This window comes from Orycteropus afer, unplaced genomic scaffold (assembly GCF_000298275.1).
Source record: "Orycteropus afer afer isolate SDZICR_OR568_19922 unplaced genomic scaffold, OryAfe1.0 scaffold00342, whole genome shotgun sequence".
NCBI classification, from domain to species: Eukaryota; Metazoa; Chordata; class Mammalia; order Tubulidentata; family Orycteropodidae; genus Orycteropus; species Orycteropus afer.
In genome coordinates this window covers 1,123,920-1,147,567 of record NW_006921929.1, presented here as the reverse complement: position 1 = coordinate 1,147,567, position 23,648 = coordinate 1,123,920, and the positions used below count along the sequence as shown (strand labels likewise).

Below are 23,648 nucleotides of genomic sequence, written 5' to 3'. Positions count from 1 at the left end.
TAAATGCTGATCTGGCCAGGCAATTGGTCAATACCAGAATGGCAGAAGACTTCAAGGTGACATAGTCTAAAGACAGCCTGAGAAAGTGGGACAAGCACAGGCCTGCATTGAATAGACACATTGATTAGAGCAGGGATTCCTCATATTAGAAAATAAAGAGTTAGTTAATAGAAATAAGACCATTTAAGTCATTGGATTCAGAGAAAGGAGGGTATGTGAGTAGAAAAGCAGCATTCTTTCTACAAACAATAAAGCTGGAGTTTGACAAAGAAGAAAGGAGGAGTCAATAAAGAGTAAATAGCTAGACAGAACAATTCCTGTTGTCTAGAAAGTCAGCAGTTCAAATCCAACAGTCACTCCACAGAAGGAGAATTGGGCAATCTACTTCTGTAAAGACTTACAGGCTTGGAAGCCTAGTGGAGATCATTGTGAGTCAGAATCAACTGGATGATAGTGAGTTTGTTTTTTTTTTTTTTTTGTTTCCTCCAAAATACTTGTATTATCATTATTATCATGAGAATGAAAAATACAGTTGCTATGGAGTGGAGTTTGACTCATGGTGACCACAGGTGCATCAGAGTAGCATGTTGGGTTTCCAAGGACTGATTTTTTTCAGAAGTAGATCACCAGGCCTTTCTTCCAAGGTACCTCTCTGTAGACTTGAACCCTCAACCTTTTAGTTAGAAGCAGAATGTGTTGACTCTTTGCACTAAAATAGCCACAAAGAAATGACACAGTCATTTGAAGTGGATCAAATTTTGTTCTTACAACTTCCTCCTTAAGGGGAGTCTGGGGTTTGAATTTCTATAGCTGCAAAGAAGGAGGACTTGATTTTGGGTACCTGGTATCTCTTGTGCCTCCAGCTGCCTCTACTGTTACCCATAAATAAATAGCCTTGGTTGAAAGGACCTCATCTGTCCTGTCTGATGTCTTTATTCTATGGAAGGAAAACAAAGAGGAACAGGAAGATGGCAGTGAGTCAGCTGACTGGGATTTGGCAGACAAGGCTCTGCTTTGTCTTGCTGAATAAACCTGGAGAAACCACTGATGTTTTTGGACCTCAGCTTTTCTATACATTTGATAAATTAAATTAAAGAATATCTGAAACTCCCTTCTAACTAACTGTCAATGTTGTTGTTGTTATTTGCCATCAAGTTGGCCCCGACTCTTAGCAACCCCTCCTTGGGTTTCCGAGGCAGTATCACTACAGAAGTAGGATTGCCCAACCTTCCTTCCGAGGAGTGGCCGGTGGGTTTGAACTGCCAGCCTCCTGGTTAGCAGTCAAGTGCCTTAGGCACTATGCTACCAGAGCTCCTAGAAATATCCTGTGTTCACCATTCTCAGGAAGACGATTACCTAAGTGGTCTGAAGCTGGTAAGTGCTTTGTGACTTACTTGTGATTTATTTCTAGAGCAAATGTAGCTGGCGGGGGGTGGGGGTTGTCTCTGAGAGAGATAGGTTGACCTAAGCACATTGATTCAGTGTCTAAATGAAGCATCTTGGACATGTCACCTGGGATGAGAAGAATTTATTATAATGGATTAAGATCCACTGTCCGTCAAAGCAGCAGGTGCTGAAGAAGCATGACTGCTCTGACAAATGGCCTCACGCCCATCTCTGAGCTTCTGATGATATCATTTAGTAGTCCCCAGGGGAGACTCTCCTTGCTGTTCTCCAGCATACTTTGTCCCTTCTTCCTTTTAAAGCTTGTCTTAGGAGTGCCAATTACCTCTAATGTTCAACAGTGAAGTAATTGATGTCCAGTTATTTATCAAAGAGGGTTGGGGGCACTCAGGGATCTTAACTGCTCCCCCTCCATAGTTACTCTCAATAGCCTTCCAAAATTTAACCAAATAAACGTAATATCTATGTAAAAACAGCATTTGTGCAAAGGAGGTTTAGGGCAAGTTCCCTAGCCCCTTTCCAGTTGCACTGCCACCCGAAGTCTTTCCTGTACAAATCTTTTAGAGCTTATGATGGGATTGATTGCAGGCCCGCTGTGCATCTGGGAGGTTCTTTGGTAGACTGAGGAGTTTCTGAAATAGGGGTGGTGGCAGCAGCTGTTTGCTGAGTCTTGGAGCTAACAGGATTTGGGTATCTTCTCAACATTGATATAGAACATTTAAAGTCTAGTGTTGCAGAGAAATAGCAGTGGCAAGGGAAGGAGTGATGGAAGTATCAGATTTCCACTCTTATCATTGTTGTTGTTGTTATGTGCTTTCCAGTGGAGTTGGCCCAGACTCATAGTGACCCCTCCTTGAGTTGCAGTATCACTACGGAAGTAGATTGCCCAACCTTCCTTCCGAGGAGTGGCTGGTGGGGCACGTTAATTACTCTATGAATACTAGAATTCCAGAGTGTACACTGGAATATAGGCTCCATAAGTGTAGATATTTTGTTTTACTCACTATTGTGGCTTTAGCACCTAACCCACTATTATCACAGGATACCAAGCTAAAAACCAACCCACAGCCATTGAGTTGACTCCAACTCATAGCAACCCTATAGAACAGAGTAGAACTGTCCCCTAAGGTTTCCAAGGCTATAAATCTTTGCAGAAGCAGATTGCCTCATCTTTCTCCTGCAGAGTGGCTGGTGGGTTCGAACTACCTATCTTTTGGTTAGCAGTCAAATGCTTAAAACTCTTCACTGCCAGAGCTCCTATCACATGGTAGGTTCTTAATAAATGTAGGCTGAATGGCTGATGGGAGGCCACATAGCACCTTGACTAAGAACTCAGACTCTGGTGCCAGACTGCCTGGACCCAAATCCCAATTCCATTGTTCCAGATGGGAATCTGGGCAAATAAATTAGCATTTCCGTGCCTTATTTTTAAACTAGGGTCAATAATATGTATCTTAAAGGGAAATCACATAATATTTATAAGATACTGCAGTGTAGTAAATTACTTAGTATGGCTTTTCTACCCATAAGTCATTGTAAACTCAGTGGTGGAATGAGCAACTGAGGAGCTGATTGTAAATGGTATCCAAGTGGAGTATTTCTGTTGGGTGTGGCACAATATAATGTTCTGGGAGGTGCCCACTCTCTCTCAGGTGCTTAGAGTTCTGATGCTATGATTGGCTAGTTTGACCACCCTGCCGGGCTCAAAAGGAGGCCTCCTAGAGGCAGAACTCTCTCTCTGACTGCTGGTTGAGGAAGACGTGCTGCCGAAAGAGACACGCGCCCCTGAAAGAGACAGGCGTTGCTGGGAAAGAGACGCAAGAGACACGCATTGCTGAGTGAGACACCGAGGGACCAGTGCTGCTGGGAAAGAGACTGTGAGAGACTGTTGGCCAAGGGACGGTGGGCTGGGAGAGAGACTGAGCATTTTTCTTGAACTTGAGTTGTAGCCTGGTGCTTCCCTAATAAACCCCATACTCTGTGAGTTCTGTGTGGCCACTGCAGTGAATTATCGAACACAGGAGAGAGGTGGTGGGTGCCTTGGGAGGAACGGTTGGTGAAAGGGCTGGAGGGAGGCAGCATGTCTGGCCTTGCAGTAATAGGCCTTGGGTTACTGCTGGTAATCCTGCCTTCCCCTTGTAGGGTTAGAGGAGGTCAGAACATGTGGCCTCCTTGTCGTTTTTGCAGATACTTTTTAAAAATGACTAATATGCTCTATAAATGTTTATTAAATATCTAGATAAATCAGTTTGTTTGCACCACTTCCGTTCTCATCACCAGTGAGGTTTTGTTTTTGAAACTGAAGTTTGATTTTGCAAAAAAAAAAGAAAAAGAATTTGTGAATACCAGACCAACCTTACAAAAAAAAAAAAAAAAAAAAAAGCCCAACAAACAGGAGTCTGTGTCCAAATGCTCTTCTCCCTTAAGACTTGCAGCTATGCAGCTTTCTACGTATGCAACAAGCTGAAGCACCTCTTTCCATCAACTCTGTTAATATGCTACTATCTCATCCTTCTAGACTGAGAGCTCCTTGAAAGCAGACAGTATCCAAAAGGGCCCTAATTTGCAGTGTTAAGAACAAAATGAGAGTTTGTGCCAGGTTTGGACCTTCCTGAGAACAATAAATCAAAATAGCTATTTGTGCCAAATACAAACCTTGATAGAACAATAGGGAGTTTTCGAAGTGTTCTAACCATAGGGACTTTTCCAGAAAAACAATTTGACATTGAAGGATGCTTCTGATTCACCATGCCAGACACAACCAACTCCCATCATACACATATACCTATGAAACCGATAACAGAAAGACCCCACTTTGTAAATAAAACCTTTCAATAAGGACATACATAAGACCTAATCATAATAATGTGCATACTGGAAATATCCTAATTGCCTTTTAAAACCCTGTACTATTGCTGCTTGAATAAACTCTCTTTTGGATGCTCTCTGTTCCTGAACGACTTCTCAATCAATAAACCTTATTGGTTAATTTGACTAGTTGATTGGATTTTCCTTTTCACTGTAGTGGGCAGTCAATCAGTGATTCTGAAATTAATGCATGCTTTACTCAATGAATGACCGTTTTGTGCATTTCGTCCTCATCATTCCTAAGGAGGGGATCATAATTCTTCTCAGCCTCTTCTCAACCTACTGTTCTTCAGTCTCAGATGTTCCTTCCACTTCTAGTCACTCAAATAACCCCCTCCCACTGCCTTCACTGCCAGCCTTACATCTGCTTGAACCCCAGCTCACCTCAGCCTCCCCACTATTCTCTTCTCCTGTTCCTGGTATCTGTTATCTGGTCCTTTCGCTTTTCCCTTTATATGACTTTCAATCTTTTGACATTTATTTTGGCAATTCTACTTTGTCCCTGCCTTTTATTTCAAGACAAGTCAAATCGTTTTGATAAAATAGAAAGTATTGATTGTACATAAATATTTTTTTCTTAATTATCTAGTGCTACTATAACTGAAATACTACAAGTACATGTCTTTAACAAACAGAAATTTATTCTCTCACAATGTTGTTGGTTTTATGTGCTGTTGAGTTGTATCCAACTCATAGCGACCCCTCCTTGGATTTCCAAGGTGGCATCACTATGGGAGTAGATTGCCCAACCTTCTTTCTGAGGAGTGGCTGATGGGTTTGAACTGCCAGCCTTCTGGTTAGCAGTCAAGTGCCTTAGGCACTACGCTACCAGAGCTCACAATGTAGGAGGCAAGAAGTCTGAATTCAAGACACTAGCTGTAGGGGGATACTTTCTCTCTCTATTTGCTCACAGTTTAAGAGGAAGGCCCTTATCTCATTTCAGCATCTGTGGGCCTGGCATTCGTTGGAGATCTCCATGTGTCTTAGCATCAATCTTCCCTTGGATCTAGGAGGTTCCCAATATGGGGACACTGGTCCAAAAGATGCACCCTACTCCAGCTCTTATTTTTTGGTGGTAGTAGGTCCTATTCTCTACTTTCCTCTCTCTCCTTTTATCTATTGTAAGATAAAAGGTGATACAGGTCATATTCCAATGAAGGTTCCTTTACATTAGATCAAAGCTGTGACCTGATTAAGGGTGTTGCTTCTCACCCTACACCTCTTATAACTGATTGGCTGATCACATTATATCACATCATGGGGAATGATTACATCATTATATAACTGCCAAATTTCATAATTACATAACTGCCAAACCACCTAGATTAATAGCCCAGTCAAGTTGATACATATTTTTTGGGAGATACAATCAATCCATGACAATGTTATTTTCCTTTCACTCCTATAAGCACTACAAGCTGCCTTATTGTCCATTTAGAAACAACTCTTTCTCATGGGTTAGGGCTTTCTGGAGACAGTATTTATTTATTTATTTATTTATATTTTCTTTCCCCAAAATTCTGCTAGTCATAGCTGTAACATACTGTCACCTTTATCAGATTTAACTGGTATGCACATATAAAGATAGTATGACTCACCACTTCATCCTCTCATTCTGGGCTCTGCCTTTGAGCCATTTCTAATCTGCTTAAATGGGAAATAAATGTAGGACATACTTAGAGTATAATACAAGCTAGTCCATAAGAAACAACCTTCTGAACATAGACCATTTGCTCACAAATCAGAATTGCTCTAACTCTTCCTTAGCATTGGCTCACTCTGTGCAGACCTACTTACTTATATGGGCTGCTTACTTATGTGCCTGGTTTTATTCTTATTGTGTATTTTTCTAGTATTGCTGTCCTAGCTGTTATTATGCTTTAATCCTTATAAGGATTGAGATCAAGTCTTCCTCTGGGTATTTTCATGGTGCCAAGGATGGATCTGCATACAGAGAGGCACTTGGTAGATGCCACTGACAGAAAGACAGTCTTTTCTTCCTCAGGTAACCCAGATCTGTCAACCTCTGGCTGTAGTTGTACCCTCAGAAGTGTGTCAAGTCTGTTTTGTCATTCCCTGTGGTTCTTAGGACACTGCCTTATACATCTGGGCAGCTTTGCTAATGAAACTGATCACCAGGGGCCAGTCTTGCAGTCACAGATCTTGACTTTTCTTCTTATTCTAAGAACCATTTTTCTTCCATGCCTTCAAGAGCTCCACTCCTCAGGGGAGTCACAGCAGTAGATTGGTTATGCTAAACATCTCACCTTAGGGGTTCGATTTTGATTTTTCCACAGCCATCCAGTCATTTATATAGTCAAGATAGACTCATCTTGAAATTTCACAAAGCTGTTTAATTTTTGGCTAAGGCACTTGACTGCTAACCAGAAGGCTGGCAGTTCAAACCCACCAGCCACTCCTCGGAAGGAAGATGGGGCAATCTACTTCCGTAGTGATACTGCCTCGGAAACCCAAGGAGGGGTCGCTATGAGTCAGGTCTGACTTGACGGCACATAACAACAACAACAACAACAACAACAACAACAACTCTAGATAATTTCTATCCATGGTATTTCCTGTCCTCTCTTGGCTTCCAAGAGAATAGTCTGTGGAACAAGAAACTCAAATGCATGTCCTTTATCACTATCTTTGTTTCCTTTTCTTACCCAAAATATTAATGTGTAGCTAAGCACCAAGTATTTGAGATTGTTAATATTTTGTTTGCATCTAACAAACACCCTGCCGTCCAGTTGGATCCAACTCATAGTGACCACTCCTTGGGTTTCTGAGGTGGTATCACTACGGAAGTAGATTGTCCAACCTTCTGAGGAGTTGCTGGTGGGTTTGAACCCCCAGTCTTCTGGTTAGCAGTCAAATGCCTTAAGCATTATGCCACCAGATGTTGTTGTGGGCAAGGAGATACAGAAATAAAGACAGGGATAATTAGGAATTTCAAGAGAATATGACATGGCCTCTTTCATTTTGTCCTTCAGTTTCTAGACCTGTGGAAAAGACACTGTGCTTGGGACCTACCCCTTTGGCCTCTCAGCTCTGCAATATCCCTTGTTCTATGGACTGCATTGTCTCTTCCTGGTCAGCCTGGGGCCTGTGTACCCAAGAAAGCTGCCGAGATACTCAGGGGAGGAAAGGTGAGTGCCTCATTTGTGTGTGCTTCATATACTGTCAGTGTGCACCTTTATTCTTGTAGCTAAACAGCTCATTAAACCTGCTTAAGAAACTGTTTGTTTGTAAAATTTAGATAACTAGTTCAAACTGGACTGCATTCAGTTATTGTGGAAGCAATTGGAGATATTTCTATGGACCACAGGAATCCAACTTTCATTGTGCTCCCAATTAGGCTAATAGCTAATGAAGTGACTGTTATACCATTTAGTATTTTATGTAAATACACACACATGTGTATATAGATACACAATGGTTAGAGTGAGGGAATTAAACATAACTTCTGTAATTACACAGAAAATAATTATTTTGAATATCTATTATTTACTTTCACATTTGATATACTTAATTTAATCTTATATTCCTTGTTCTCATGAGGGACATCATGTACATTGTACATCTTTTAATGCCATCCTTAGGCTTAAAGTAAAATTTTCAAACTTCATGTGGCTATTTAACTTGATAGGCCTTTATAGTCTTGTTTTCTTTAGTTTGTGGTTAAAATACATATATATCAATCATAAATTTTTTTGGGGGGAGGTGAGATCTTGCCTTATCTTTCATTAACATTTCAATTTCTAGTGATAGTCTGTGCCCTTAAATGATATGGTTAAAAAGGGAAAGAGATCCAAGAGCATTCTAGACGTTGTGTTTGCCAAGCCCTAACCACAGTTACTGCATGCAAAAAAGGAAAAAGAATAGTCAGGTACTTGATGCTTCAAAACTACTATTCCCAACTCTCAGAATAATGTTGTATTTATTCAAAAACTCATATTTCGGTTATCCCTGGTGTGCTCACATGCACACATATATAACATGTGTATGTCCCTTGGCTTTTTCCCTTATTCTGACCCTTTTATCCTGAATAAGAAGAGGAAGATATTTGTTATGTTTCTGGTGGTGTAGTGCCTAAAGCATTTGACTGCTAACCAGAAGATTGGTGGTTCAAACCTACAGCCACCTGGAAGGAAGATCAGGCAATCTCTACTTCCATAGAGATACTGCTTTGGAAACCCAGGGAGGGGTCACTATGAGTCAAATTGACTCGACAATGGTAAGTTTGGTTTGGTTTGGTTTTAGGGCAGACAGAAGTGAACTTTATTCTTTCAAGTTATAGAAATCTGGATCTTAGCAGAACCTAGAGGTGGCCTATACTACTCCCTTATTTGACATGTAATCAGAAAGTCCCCAGACCCCTTCAGCTCATGGATACAAATTAAATTTTATTAATACTAAACCCCACAATGTGTGGCCTTGCTCTCCTCACATGTATAATCAGGCCATACAGGTCTCTTATAGTTGCCTATGAGACCCCCTTGGTTACTTATATGTGCTTAGAATCACCCCTCTATGTTCTACCTGTGGCACTCATGTTCAAGGCCACTGTCTATAAAATCACCTGTGGTTTGTATCTAAGTGTCCTCCAGCTACTGTGGTCATCATTGTCCATGCAGACACAACTTTGCTTTTTAGACAGCTTCCTTTGTTTTCAAAGTTGTAGAATATACAACATGCCAAGTGGACCTTATATCATCTGTGACACTTTTGGTTATAGGTAACAAAAACCAAGCTCCAACTAGTTTAAGCTGAAAGAGAGGAATTTATTAGTCCATATTACTAAAAATAGAAGGGAAGGTTGAGCTGCATTCAAAATTATAAATGAGGTCATCAAGTCTCTGTCTTTTTCTGTCACTTTTTCCTCTATCTTTATCTTTCTGTTTCTCCTTCTCTCAGTTCTATTTTCCTGTGTTAGACTCCTTTTGAAACAGGCCATCTCCCTTAAGTGAAGACTAGCATGGATTTTCATTTTAGATAGTAAATAAAATATGTAAGAATGTCTTTCCCCACAGTCCCAGAGAAAGCCCTGGAATCCAATTTCATTGGCTGTTTTGTTTCAAACTGAGAATATAGTGTTTTGATTAGCCAGTCCATGGACATCTGACCACTATTGGCATCTTGAGAGGGGCAGTCTCATTTAAGCCTGAAATGTTGAGAATGGGGAAAGGATGATGCCTACAAGGAAAAATGAGTTATTGATGCTACAAGAAAGTAGAAGCAATGCTGGACATCAAATTTAATAGATGTTTATCAAATGCTTTTACCCCTTTACCTCTCACTGTTCTGGGACCATAGGTTCCATGTAACAATTAAGAGGATGTTCCTTCTCCTAGTCCTGTGATATATGTTTTGTTACATGAGCCCAAATTTTTGCAAAGCCCTTTGTGAAAAATTGCTCTTTTAACTTTTATTCCAGTCTTCCTTTTCCATATAATTGAGAGTGGATCCCTGAATCTCAACTGGGAAACTCATCCCATCCTAATACCTCCATTTGCCCTGTTCCTGCATTTGTTAGGCTGGGTTCTCTAGAGAAGCCAGACCAGTAAAGCTTAGAGAGAGAGAGAGAGAAATTTGTCTTAGGAAAATAGCTCTAGCACTTATAGAAGCTGGCAAGTCTCAAGTTCTTGGATCAAACGTCAAGCTGGAGGCTTTTCCCAACTTACACAGCTGCAGGGGCTGAGGAGCTCAAGGCTGGCAGGCAGTCCACTGGCTGTTGACTCCAACGAATGACGAATCCAAGATCTCCAGGCCGAATGGTGGATTGTTCACTCATGGACAGTTGTAGGCAGGACAACAGGATCCTGATCCACAGAAGAGTGTCTCTTTTTCCCAAGATGTCCATAAATATATTAGAAGCAGACCACACCCCTAGGGAAACTCCCTTTCAACTGATTGGCTGCTCCAAACATAAACATCTCATCTTATAATGGGAATAACCCACATCACAACTGCTTAAACCACTCAGAATTGTGGTCCAGAGAAGTTGACACACAACTCTAACTATCACACTGCAAGATACTCTTAAGCCAAACTTTCTCCTTATTAACTCCCTTTTTCCCCTCTTATATAAGTGAGTTCCTACAAATACACCCTCATCCATCATTCTCAGACACCATTCAATTTAGGATTAGCACTTAGAAGCAGTAAACACAAAACACTTCATAAAATGTCAAAACTAAAGTATAGAAAATTGAAACAGTGTGTCTAAAATTGCATAGTGATTTAATAATGACAGGCCAGAACTAATGACATGGATTCCTCCTATCTCTTCAATCCAGTGTCCTTCAAACAATAAGCTTCATTGGTTTGTTTCTTCCACAAGCCCAAAGAAGATTAGATCAAACTCCAAGTCCGGCCCACTGCAAAAAGGACATGGAGACACATCTTCTGACCTCCTCTAACTTCACAAGAGGAAGACAGAATCACCATCAGCAGCCCAAGGCTTATTGCTGTGAGGCCAGACATGCCACCACCCTTCAGCCTTTTACCAACTTTGACACCAACCATCCCTCCAAGGGTACTCACTACTTCTCTGCTGGGCTCAATAATTTGCTGCAATGGCCACACAAAAGTCACAGACAATGATTAAGATTGTGGGGTTTATTAGGGAAATAACAGGCTTCAGGTTCAGAAACATGCTCAAGATACAGTTTTCTATTAGGGCAGTCTTCCCTCTGCTTGTGCCCTCCGACACACCTCTCTGACCCTTGGTCCCTCAGCCTGGCCTCTGGCTCTCTGGGCCAGGTAAGCCAGCTGCTCTGTCTCATGCCTCTTGGTTCTACTGCCACTGTCTCTCTGCCAAGGCATCTCTCTACTGGGGTGTCTCTCAGCCAAAGAGGTCCAGGATGCGTTCCACGTCACCTCCAGTTCTTCTCTCTTAATGGCACTGAGATTCCCTCTCTGCTTCTAGGAGGGCTCATTTTTAATTTTCAGAGTGACAAAACTAACCAATCCCAACATCAGAGTTAAACACACCTTATTTGCATGGTCCCATCCAGTTATCCAGTGGAAGTTACAAAGACTATGACTAGAACAGGGCACCAGAGGAGCAACATCCACACGGAGGAAATGCAGGACACACAGGAGTGCATAACTATGAGGGACACAGGAGAAGGGGCATTACTGGGCAGAGAGGGGAGGAGACTTGGTTGGCGTTGGGGTTAGTAAATGGGGAGTGAAACTAAATATACATGTAATGTTGAATGTAGAACAAACTGCTCTGTAAACTCACACCTAAAGCACAATAAAAATAAATAAAATTAAAAAAAAAAGACTATGGCTAGAAAAGCCTACCAAGTAATTCACTGCACTGCAAGCCCTAAGGTTAATGGAGCAGTCATTTGCCTATTTTGCTATTTTACACCACATTCAAAACTAAACCAAACCAAACCTGTTGCTGTTGAGTCAGTTCAGGCTCATGGCTTCTCCACATTGACCAGTGTTAAGCATTACCCTTGACAGCAAATAACTAAGTGGTTTACCAAATAAATGGGTCATAAGATGCAGCTTAACATCAACTAATTGCCTGAGGGGAGAGAGAAAGAAGATTACAGTTTTGTGAGGAAGGATGGGTGTACCCAGGACCTTTAGAGAATATCAGATAACTAGGAAGTATTCCTTACCCCCCTCCCCCAAAACAGATAGCATCTTTTCACTTTCAAAGGGAGGCTCAGCCTTGGGGGTTGAAAGAAAGGGTGGAAGTGGTAGTGGAAAGGAGGCCTCCTTAAGAAATTAGGACATGTTGGGTTAATGGGAATCAGGACCTATTTAAAAAAAAAAAATCATGGCAGTCAAGTCGATTCTCACTCACAGTGATTCATATGTTGCAGAATAGAACGGCTTCATAGGGATTTCAAGACTGTGACCTTTTGGGGGGAGATTGCCAGGCCTTTCTTCTAAGGCACCTTTGGGTGGGTTTGAACTGCTAACTTTTTGATTAGTGATTGAATGCTTAACTCTTTGCACTGCCCGCGGACTTTGATAGGGCCCATATTGAGGCTAAATTATCTTATCTTGGCTCTAAGTGATCACAGACAGGAGAGACCATCACCACAATATTGTTATTCAGGTCTAGGAGTTTTCTATTTTATAAATGCTTCCTCAGAACAAGGGGAAATTTGATCTTTAAGGTTTTGTTAAAAATTTGCCAGGACCACCTGCCTATAGTTGCTCTTTGGGGGAAAATATCCTGACAATTTCCCTCTAGGTGAAAGATTCTTTGCCTATAAGGAGTCCAAGGATATTATGATGATGATAAATAATCTCCTAGTTATTGCAACTGATTTGTGAGCATGAGGTCTGAGATCTTCTCAGTGTTGTTCTCTGGCATGATCCCATCAGGGATTTTACCAGAGTCAGTGATTGGCACAAACAACATGTAGTTTAGAATTCCATGGAGGCTGGGGTACGTAGGCTAATGAATTAAACATCAAAAAGACTGGGATTTAAACTAGAATGGTTAGCATCACACTTGAATTCCCTATCAGGAAGAAATGCAGTGAACCTTCTAAAGGAAATCTAGGACACTCATACTTTCCTAGATATGTTATCTCCTTTGTCTCTCTTTATTGTTATTCCTACTTGGCATCAGCTCATAGTGACCTCACATGGGCAGAATAGAACTGCTCCACAGGGTTTTCAAGGTTGTGACCTTTCAGAAGCCAATCACCAGAGCTTAACCATTTATACCACCCAGGGTCTCATATATATGTTGAGATGTAGTATGTGAGGAAAATGCAAGCAAACAAGAAGAAAATAAGTGTGGAAAGTCAGAGATAATTACTTTTCTCCTTTCACTGCTCTTTATCCTAGGCACTGTGTTATTGCCTTGATTAGACTCCTCAGAAGGAAGGTTGGGCAATCTTCTTCTGTAGCGATACCTCCTCAGAAACCCAAAGAGGGTTTGCTGAGTCAGATCCACCTTGATGGCAGTGAGTTGAGAAGAAGTAGCATAGTATCTAAGGCATTTGACTGCTAACCAGAAGGCTGGCAGTTCAAACCTACCAGCCACTCCTTGGAAGGAAGATTGGGCAATCTACTTCTATAGAGATACTGCCTAGGAAACCCAAGGAGGGGTTGCTATGAGTTGGATCCGACTAGATGGCAGTGGGTTTACTACAAGAAATTGGTTATTATAGAAATTATATTCATGCTATTCTTGATCAGAAGTCATTTAATCAGAAGTTACCTGAAGTGTATGGCTGTCAGCTATTCACAGTGCATTAGAAAATATGCTGTTGTACACAGCTGTTGTACACACCCTTCTATCAGCTCTGTGACAGGCAAACAAGGGGACCTGTGCTCGGCAGGTCAGTAGTTGTCAAGTGAAGCTAGAACGCCTTTCAGAGAAATTTAAATAGGATCAGGTTTTTTCATTTATACCTTTATCTTTGAGACATCTCCAGAGAGTTATAATTGCAGATATATGAAAGAAAAATCACTTGAAAAAATGAAGATGGATAAACTCTATAAATAGATATGATGAATTAAAAAAATTCATTTTGATATATAGACATACATTTTTATAATATCCTTGTCCCTTTCAGATATATTTCAGAAAGGCAACTTTGCCTACAGAAGTTGTTCTAAGGCAGAATTGGATGGTTTCTTCTCCATATTGTGTTAGAATAGATGACCACCTATGTGGTAGGGCTTCAGGGACTTCACGCACTTCTGAAATACACATCCCTCTTCCCAACCATAACACTAAGACTCTAAAAATATCCATTGAAAAAGATGTTCTGAAATTGAGAAACCATGTCTATCTCTATAAAGAAATTGTTTTATTCTGTGAAACAAATCAATGTAGATTATGTACTGTTGTTGTTGTTAGGTGCCATTGAGTCAAAAGTAGGAAAACTCTGACAAGTTTTAGATCTTATACAGTATTAATGGGGACAATTTCCATTTTCCATCTGTGCCAGATAGATGGGATCCACCTTTAATGAGAAGTCTATATCATTTTCTTTTGTCAGAGATAATATGTATGCTAAGAGAATTTTTTTTTTTCTTTTTCACTGTTTCCCCGTGTCCATGTGTGTGTTGGGGCTTATGAGGTCTTGTGCCCATGTCTCATTGTAGGCATTGAGACTCCTCTTTCTTACCATTGCCACATTGATGCTTCTTCTTGTTTTCTGTACTCACAACAGGGTGTAAAGTAATGAAGATGTAAAGTGTTACCCCTTCAGGAATGGTTTTTAAAGAATTGAAATCCAAGATTCAAGGCTGGTCAGGGTTTTTTACTTTGGGGTTTTAACCCAATAACAGGGCCCACAAAGATCATTGTAGTGCTTAAAATGGAATAATCCAGTCATAAAGGGACAAATAGTGTTTGATTACACTTACATGAAATATTTAGAAAGATAGAGGCCAAAATGTATTAGTGTTTACCATGGGTGAGTGGGAGGGAGGGAGAAAGAGGAACTCACTGCTTAGGGGGCACTGAACTTTTGTTAAGAGTGATGGGAATATTTGGAAGCAAATAATGATAATGGTTGAACAACATGATAAATACAACTAATGCCACTGAATTGTACTCACAGAGAATGTTGAAATGACACATGGTTGCATACATATCTTCCACAATTAAACAACAAAAACAAACAAACAAAAAAGATGAAACATCCTTCTGTTATCTTTGTTTAACCTGCTGGGTATTTCTTCAAGCCATCCCAGTGGGGTTGGTGTAGAGACACGGTGTGGCTCATGGATAGCCTTGTGGAAGCTTATATAGACATTTCTAGGCCACTAGCACATGCAGAAATAGAGAGTTGGCCTGGGATTAATCCTCCCTACCTTACTTTAATTCTTCCAAGGCATCCATTAAAAATGATTGATCCCTTTTCTGTCATCCATATTCTTCCTTTTCCTCTCTGTGACCCATTGTTTAATCTTTTCCAATTTTGTCCAATAAGGAGTTCCTAGGTGACACAAACAGTTAGCACTGACTGCTGGCCCAAAATTTCAAACCCTCCAGAGGTACCTCAGAAGACAGTCCTGGCAATCAGCTTCCAAAAGGTCACAGCCTTGGAAGCCCTATGGAGCAGTTCTACTCTGCACACATGAGGTCACCATGAATATGACTCAATTCGATGGCAACCAACAATTGAGTCCAACAGACTATACACTAAACCTAAACTTGGATTCAGAAAAAAATCTCTGAAGCACTGTTGTTGTTGTTGTTATGTGCCGTCGAGTCAAACCTGACTCATAGCAAACCCTCCTTGGGTTTCCGAGGCAGTATCACTATGGAAGTAGGATTGCCCAACCTTCCTTCCGAGGAGTGGCTGGTGGGTTTGAACCGCCAGCTGTCTGGTTAGCAGGCAAGTGTCTTAGCCACTATGCTACCAAAGTCTGAAGCACTAGAACTTCACTAAAGGTCAATCTGTGGTAAAGCAGAGATTACTGTAACTCCTTCCTGCTACCTTGTCCCCAGAATTTCACTATTCAATCTGCAGATCTTTAGTTTCATGAAATGACCAATGATACTTTCAGGTACCACCACTTTTTTAAAGTGGGCTAGCATACAAAGTACAAAACAGCTGACTTTAACTCATTTCTTGTGTAGAGGAAATGGTTCAGACTAAATTTCATACACGTCCATTTAATGTTTTAATATACTGTTGGAGAAGTTATTTATCTCTTAGAATTACTTTCCAAATATGTGAAATGGGAATAGTAATTCATGAATTTGTTTTGAGGAAGTGTGAATTTTGCATAATGTAAGTAAAGTAGCTGTCACAGTCATAATGTAGGGTCGATGCTTATTTAATGCATGTGCCTTTCCTCTTATTAGATTATATGCTCTGTAAAGAGTATATTTATATGCTCTGTTCCTCCCATGGCTCCCCAAAGGACAGTATAGTGATCTGCACACAGTTGCTAATTTTTACTGAGTGATACTACCTGATTGGGAGCTCTGGTAGCATAGTGCCTAAGGCACTTGACTACTAACCAGAAGGACAGTGGTTCAAACCCACCAGCCACTCCTTGGAAGGAAGGTTGGGCAATCTACTTCCGTAGTGATACTGCCTCGGAAACCCAAGGAGGGGTTGCTGTGAGTCTGGCCCGAGTAAACAACAACAACAACTACCTGATTAAGTCACTGGGTTGTATAAATGTTCAGTGCATTTGGCTACAAACCAAAAGCTTGGAAGTATTAGTCCACCCAGAGGCCTGATGATCTACTTCCAAAAAATCAGTCATTGAAAACTCTATGAAGCACAGCTCTACTCAGACACATATGGGGTTGTCATGAGTCAGAACTGGCTTGACAACAACTTGTTTACTACCTGATTAATATGGAATTTGGTAAATGAAGTCGAGTGGTTGCCTGGCCTCAGGAGAGCAGCACTTTGGGGAAGCCTGATGTCTTGCAGGCATGAATGCCAATATGTGATTAAAGTTAAGTACTAACAAGAGAGTCCAAGGATTTTATTTCACACTGAGCTTGCACTATGATTTGATCCTAGTTAGAGTCAAGACAAGGGCACCACAAATGAAAAGACTGAAAGAATTTATTGAGTGAGAAGATGTAATCTATAGATTTATGGAGAGCTGGATGCTATTTGATTTATAGAGGGAAATGACACATACGCCTCAATGACATTAAGCTCCTTGCAATTGGATACCTTAAATCCCTAAATAAAGATTGCTTAGTTTCTCTGCTCATCTCTGAGCCTATAACTAAACAATATAATTATAAATCACATGGATCCAAACCATTTCTTGCTTAAACAAATAAATTGTAACAAAACAAACAAACAAACCAAAAACTAAATAAGCACAAACATAAAAAAATAAGTAGCATATTGGCTTTGTACCTAACAATAGAGATCATTCAAATTGTGTGACATCAAGAGCTCAGAGGTCATTGTGGTTTGATGCTCATCAGGTATAGTTTAGAGTTCTGTATGTTCCCTATGTTTCTTTTCCAAGTGGCCCAGGAAGAGAACTGAAGCTTTCTTCATGGTTTATTTTGACTACTTGAACTAGACAGGTAGCCATGAAGCAGGCCAGAAGCAATATCTATATCGATAAATAGATAGATATAATTATTTTTCATCACCCTGATCTTAATTTTCAATGCCACAGGAAAGAGAACAAGAAGGTAGTGGATGACTGACTGGCACCAATAGGTGGCTGATCTTAAAGTAACAGTCTCATTTAAAGGGAGGTTGTCAGTTACCATACACCAAGAAAACCCCAATAAAGCACTTCTTACTATCTAAAATACTTACCTTGTTGTTGTTGTTGTTATGTGCTGTCCAGTCGGGCCAGACTAATAGCGACCCCTCCTTGGGTTTCCAAGGCAGTATCACTACGGAAGTAGATTGCCCAACCTTCCTTCTGAGGAGTGGCTGGTGGGTTTGAACCGCTGTCCTTCTGGTTAGCAGTCAAGTGCCTTAGGCACTATGCTACCAGAGCTCCCAAAATACTTACCCAGACCTGGACAATTCTAAGGAAGCATAGCTCCCTCTTGTGGCCTAAAGCCACTGTTTTTATTAATTGTGTCCTAACACCTTTGGCTGTGCTTCTGAAGAGGAGTGTTTTTCTTCAACTACACTTTGAGCTTGTAATTTTTTCATTTCATTTACCACTGGTGGGAAAAGAAAACTGTGAAAGAGCTGTACCTGTCTCTGTCACTTTTCATCCTCCCAAATTTGCCCTTCTCCCTGGTCCTACTGGAAGGGTACTGAGGTATCTAACTCTCATTCTTGGAATTGAATGTTCACATGTTCTTATGGTCCTATCAGAATCTTAAGAAATGGATGGATAGTAATTCCTTAAAGTGCTACCCATGAAAAATAACCAATTTTCCTAAGAAAAATAAATTTAATTAGTTTATTGAATTTGGAGTATTAAAGAATGAAAGAAAGATATGAGAACTGTAGAAGGTAGGAATAGTTTTAGAAGTGAAATATCATAAGAGCCTGAATAGAAATTTTAGAGACAAAAGAGTTGGGTCTAATTCTAATCACTTTTTTTAAAGCTCATTTTCTAAAATAAAATAAAACGTGAATAGTTTTTAATTTTAAAAAAGAGAAATTTCATTTAAAAAGAATGCATACAAAATTTGGATGCCTGACTTCTTACACAAAATTCAGAAAATTTGGCAAGAGAGGGTCCACAATCTCTCACAGCAACATGCAAGGGAGGTTGAATAACAGCCAGCCATCTAAAAGCAAAAGATTACTGTGAGGTGTAAATGATTGAGCACTTAACTAGTCCAAAGAGTGAAGGTTTAAATCCATCCAGAGGTGCTTCAGAAGATAGGCTTAGTGATCTGGTTTTGAATGGTCACAGGCTTGGAAACTCCATGGAGCAGTCCTCCAGTACACACATAGGGTTGCCATGAGTGGAAATTAACTTGATGGAAACTAACAACATTTAAAAGAAACCACATATCCTCCATTTCATTACACACTCCATCGTTCCTTACAGTCTACTGTTGACCCATTTCCCTCATTTTGTTCCTGCTTGACTCCTGTTGATATTGAGTTTGTGATTCTGTAGGCCTGAATTATAGTCCAGGAACCCATGTCTAGTCAGGGTAGAACTCATCTAGCCAAACCACAGAGGGGCTGTTTTCACAACACAGGTTGATATGGGATGCTCAGTGAAGTGATGTAGGCAGTCTCAGTGCAGAAAACTATGAATGGTCAGGCACCAGAGATATTTCAATGTGCTGGTGAATTTCAGTTTAGTGCAGATCAACAAAAATGACAAAAACAACAGGAAAATTAAGATACAAATTCATCTATTGTTGGTATTTTTCGGCCATTTTTTATTTCTGCGAGTCTACACTTACTTTTTTTGGTTGATAGATACATTGAATATATGCTACTTATTATTTCATTTCATTAAGCCTACTCTCTCTAACTTTACATTGTAAATTCTTGGAAGACAGATTTCCTGCTCTAGTTTGTTTTCATTTTATTTCCTTCTCTCCTTCTCCCTATCCCTAGCAAAATAAAACACATCAACTAATACACTCTTTAGAGCTGTGTTCCAGTGAAAGTTTCATCTCGTACCCAACTGCTGAATTCTTCCTTTGTCAGATAATTGTGGACTCCTGTGAAACTCTGTTTTTCTCTCTTTTAGGATTTAGAATGAGGCAGCGCCATGTCCTCATGGAACCCACAGGGCCAGCGGGACATTGCCCTCATTTGGTGGAATCTGTTCCTTGTGAAGATGCAATATGCTATCAATGGCTGGTATCTGAAGGGATCTGTATCCCTGATCATGGAAAATGTGGTCTGGGGCATCGTATCCTGAAGGCCATCTGCCAGAATGACCAAGGTATGAGGCAGTGTTGTAAAAAGTGGTATGAAGTGTTGTTAGCCAAATGATACATAGCCATTTCTTTTGACAGGCATTTTTCCCAGGGAGAGAACAGAACATTTCTATTGTTAAATATTTACTTTCAAGTTAGGTGATCCATTGCTGCAAAGTAGGCTACTATGACTTAATCTGAGGCCAGCACACATGCACACACACACACACACAAACATTTTTTGATTATGCATAAATGCTATATAATGAACCTAGAGATTTTTTTGAGTTTTAATTTATCAAGGCAAACAGAAAACAGTAATCTCCTGTATCGTCTTCATCTTATCAACACAAAAAAATGTTTTTTGCTTGTTTGAAGTCAATGTATAATGTGTTTTCAGATATTATGAACAAATACTACCTTGTAAAGTTTCCAGAGTTGCAACTCCTTCCCTCCTTCCACGTTTTATATATGTGTGTGTGTGTGTGTGTGTGTGTATGTATATATGTGTGTGTGTGTGTGTATGTATATATATATACACACATCAGAAGGAAGGTTGGACAATCTACTTCCATAGTGATACTGCCTCGAAAACCCAAGGAGGGGTCGTTATGAGTCGGGTCCTACTCGATGGCACATAACAACAACAACAACAATATGTGTGTGTGTGTGTGTGTCTGTGTGTGTATGGGCACTCTGGTGGTGTAGTGCCTAAGGCATTTGACTGCTAACCAGAAGACTGGCAGTTCAAACCCACCAGCCACTCCTCAGAAGGAAGATTGGGCAATTTACTTCTGTAGAGATACTGCCTCGAAAAGCCAAGGAGGGGTAACTATGATTCTAAATGACTCAAAGACAGTCAGCTTGGTTTATGTGTATATGTTTATATATAAACATACATATATACACACACACACACATATATATGTATCTATTTATATTTATTTAACATCAGACTAGAATGAGTTCTAAACATAATACTAACACTTCTAAAGAACCATTTTTAAATATAAGTTGTCAGGATTTGCAAAACTATTAATAGTGGTTTCATTTCTTGATCACTGATCAGGCTTCTAATACAATCATTTTGTTTGAAATGAAGGGTGATTTAGAAAATATTTAAGTCACACAAAAATGTGAAAGGTGACATTTAAAACTTTCATCCTCGCACTTTAGAAAAATCAGGATCTTGGAAGGATATAGAGTATGTCTATTAATCAGCTTTGCCATGAGAATCCTCATTAATAATGTTTTTGGTGTGTGTAGAGTGAAATGTATTGTTTTATAGGAGCTCTGGTAGCATAGTGCCTAAGGCACTTGACTGCTAACCAGAAGGCTGGCGGTTCAAACCCACCAGCCACTCCTCGGAAGGAAGGTTGGGCAATCCTACTTCTGTAGTGATACTGCCTCGGAAACCCAAGGAGGGGTCGCTATGAGTCGGGGCCGACTCAAAGGCACATAACAACAACAACAACAACAGAGTGAAATGTATTGTTTTATGGAAACAAAATAATCAAGGTTTCCAACTGATTCATCCTAGTTCTACCCCCTACTGATAATTTGCATTTCCACTCCACATATACTGAATCAGAATCTACATATACACGAGAATCATCTGGTGAGCTTATTAATAGGTAGATCCAATTCAGTATATCTGGAGTGAAAATGCAAATTGTCAGCAGGAAGTTGAACTGGAACATGCCTGTTGGAAGCCCTGGAAATAACCCATACAATGGAAAGAAATTATAAAGCAGATTCAGAATGGATTTTAGCATACACACAGGGTTGTCATACAACATGAGTTACCTTCCTCCTTCCTTCTCTTCTTTCATCCCTCCCTTTCTCTTTCCTTTACTCCTTCTTTTCCTTTAATTGCTGCCATGATTGGGCAGATATACATTTAATCAACTCATATAATTTGTTAACTCTTGAATCCAGGCAGTTGATTACTAAATAGAGGGTAAAACTACCTTGTATTTGCTACACTTCTCTTTTCTAAATAGTTTAAACGAATAGTGGCTACTTCTTGTAGTACCAAATAATTTTTTAATTGTGGTAACACATACATAATTTAGTAACAGAGCCTAATAAGATAGTTTTTGTATTGCTTTTCTTTGGATTTGGGGAGAGTAGGATAGAGGCAAGAAGCCTTGGTGGCACAGTGGGTAAGCAGCTTGGCTGCTAACTGAAAGGTCAGTAGTTCGAACCCACCAGCCACTCCATGGAAGAAAGATGTGGCAGTCTGCTTTCATAAAGATTGCAGCCTTTTCAATGTCATGGAAAAAAAAAAGTGTATGAACTGTTGTCTGGAAAAATGAACTTGCTCTGTAAACCTTCACCCAAATCATAATTGAAAAAAAAAAAAAAAATTACAGCCTTGGAAACCCAATAGGGCATCTGTCCTTTAGGGTCACTATGATTTGGAATCAAATTGATGGCAATGGGTTTAATGTAGAGGTTTAAAAACTGGATTTTAAATTGTGTAAGTATCCTTTCCTGCAAAGTGGGGGTAATAAATCCTACCTCTCACTCTTGAGATTGTGAGAATTAAATTACTTATAGAAAAGTGATTACTGAAGTGTCTGATACATAACAATTCAAAATAATCTATAACCTTCTTGTTTATAATGTACATTTATTATCATACTTTGTCCCTGGGGAATTATGCAAAGAATGTTCTTTTATAAAATGAAAAATAATAATGAGAATTAGGATAATGATAATGATAGCTTCCTTTTAACCTCCAGCTGAGAAACCGGAAGATCATTTGTTTGGTTGGGACTCAATGACAAATGACTATCACCCTTTGTCATCTCTTAGCAGGTATTGGCGGTTTGGCAGACATGATATATTATGTCCATAGGGCTGATGATTGCTTTCACAATAAGTGATGTGCCTTTTACAGTAATTGCAGAGGTATCACTTAGCCATTTTACAGCAGTTCAAGAGCTTTATTGCTTATTCCTGTGAAATGACTAATTTTCAGCTCTTGACCTACACTCTCGACTTCTATTGGGAGAAGTAGGAATAAATACTTGTTCATATCAGCTCTATGAAGTCTTTGTGGTTTTTAAATACCTGGATGACTTTTTGATCATTTGTAGGGCAACAGTCACAGTTATAGTTATAGGAACATGCTGGCGTCCTGATAACTGAAGCAGTCTTTTGTCCAGTGAGAAATTGAAAATGTGGTCTGGCTTGCACTTTTCACGATTTAGCTTCTGTGTGATTCTCGATGATTAATGACAGAGATCTGGCAGAGTAATGCAGCTGTTTTACTCTCCACATATTCTCAGGGTCTTTCTATAGCTACAGGAATTGACAGAACTGTGGGCACTCATTTAAATGCTCGGAGAAAAAACAAAACAAAAGGTTTTAGGTATACTTATTATATCTCCTGTGATTTTTCTTTCTTATAACATTTGATAGTTTTTTTTTTTTCATCACTGTGAGCTTATCAATTGTTTCATAGGCCCTTTATTTCAGTTTATTTATATATAAATATATGAGACTAAAAGACATGTGTCCTTTTTATGATTAAAAAAAAAAAGAAAAAAAGATCTATTCAGACTTGAGACCTGCTCTAATTTGCGAGGGTAACTTGCTTTGTGTCTCATTTTTGGGCTTGTTCATATTGACTCACTCCTGGCATCCAATATACAAAAAGGAATATTCGACATCCTTGCAAAAATACCTCTGCCCAACACCCAAGTAATTTCCACATAGCTATGATAAGAATTCTATTGGCATAGTGGTTAAAGCATCTAGCTGCTAATTAAAAGGCTGGTGGTTCAAAATCACCAGCAGCTCCACAGGAAAAAGATAAGGCAGTCTGCTTCAATAAAGATTTACAGCCTAGGAAATCCTATGGGGCAGTTCTACTATGTCCTGCAGGGTCTCCATGAGTTGGAATTGACTCGATGGCAGTGGGTTGGGTTTGTTTTTTTATGATAAAGGATTATGTATAATTCTGTACAGCGTCTTTTTATTTATTTTTTCCTGTTTCTTGCCACTTATATAAACAAACCCATTGCTCTTGGGTTTTCTTGGCTGTAATCTTTTTTTTTTTTTTTTAACATTT

General features: G+C 39.7%; 1 protein-coding gene across 1 annotated transcript in view; it reads left to right on the top strand.

Moving 5' to 3' along the window:
• THSD7B (thrombospondin type 1 domain containing 7B) overlaps nucleotides 1–23,648 on the top strand; it is a 1,104,189-nt gene that overhangs the window by 376,867 nt on the left and 703,674 nt on the right. Inside the window, exons 5-6 of the mRNA XM_042782491.1 lie at nucleotides 7,266–7,421; nucleotides 19,396–19,593. Of these exons, the coding sequence (XP_042638425.1) occupies nucleotides 7,266–7,421; nucleotides 19,396–19,593 (354 nt within the window). The remainder of the gene's footprint in view (nucleotides 1–7,265; nucleotides 7,422–19,395; nucleotides 19,594–23,648) is intronic.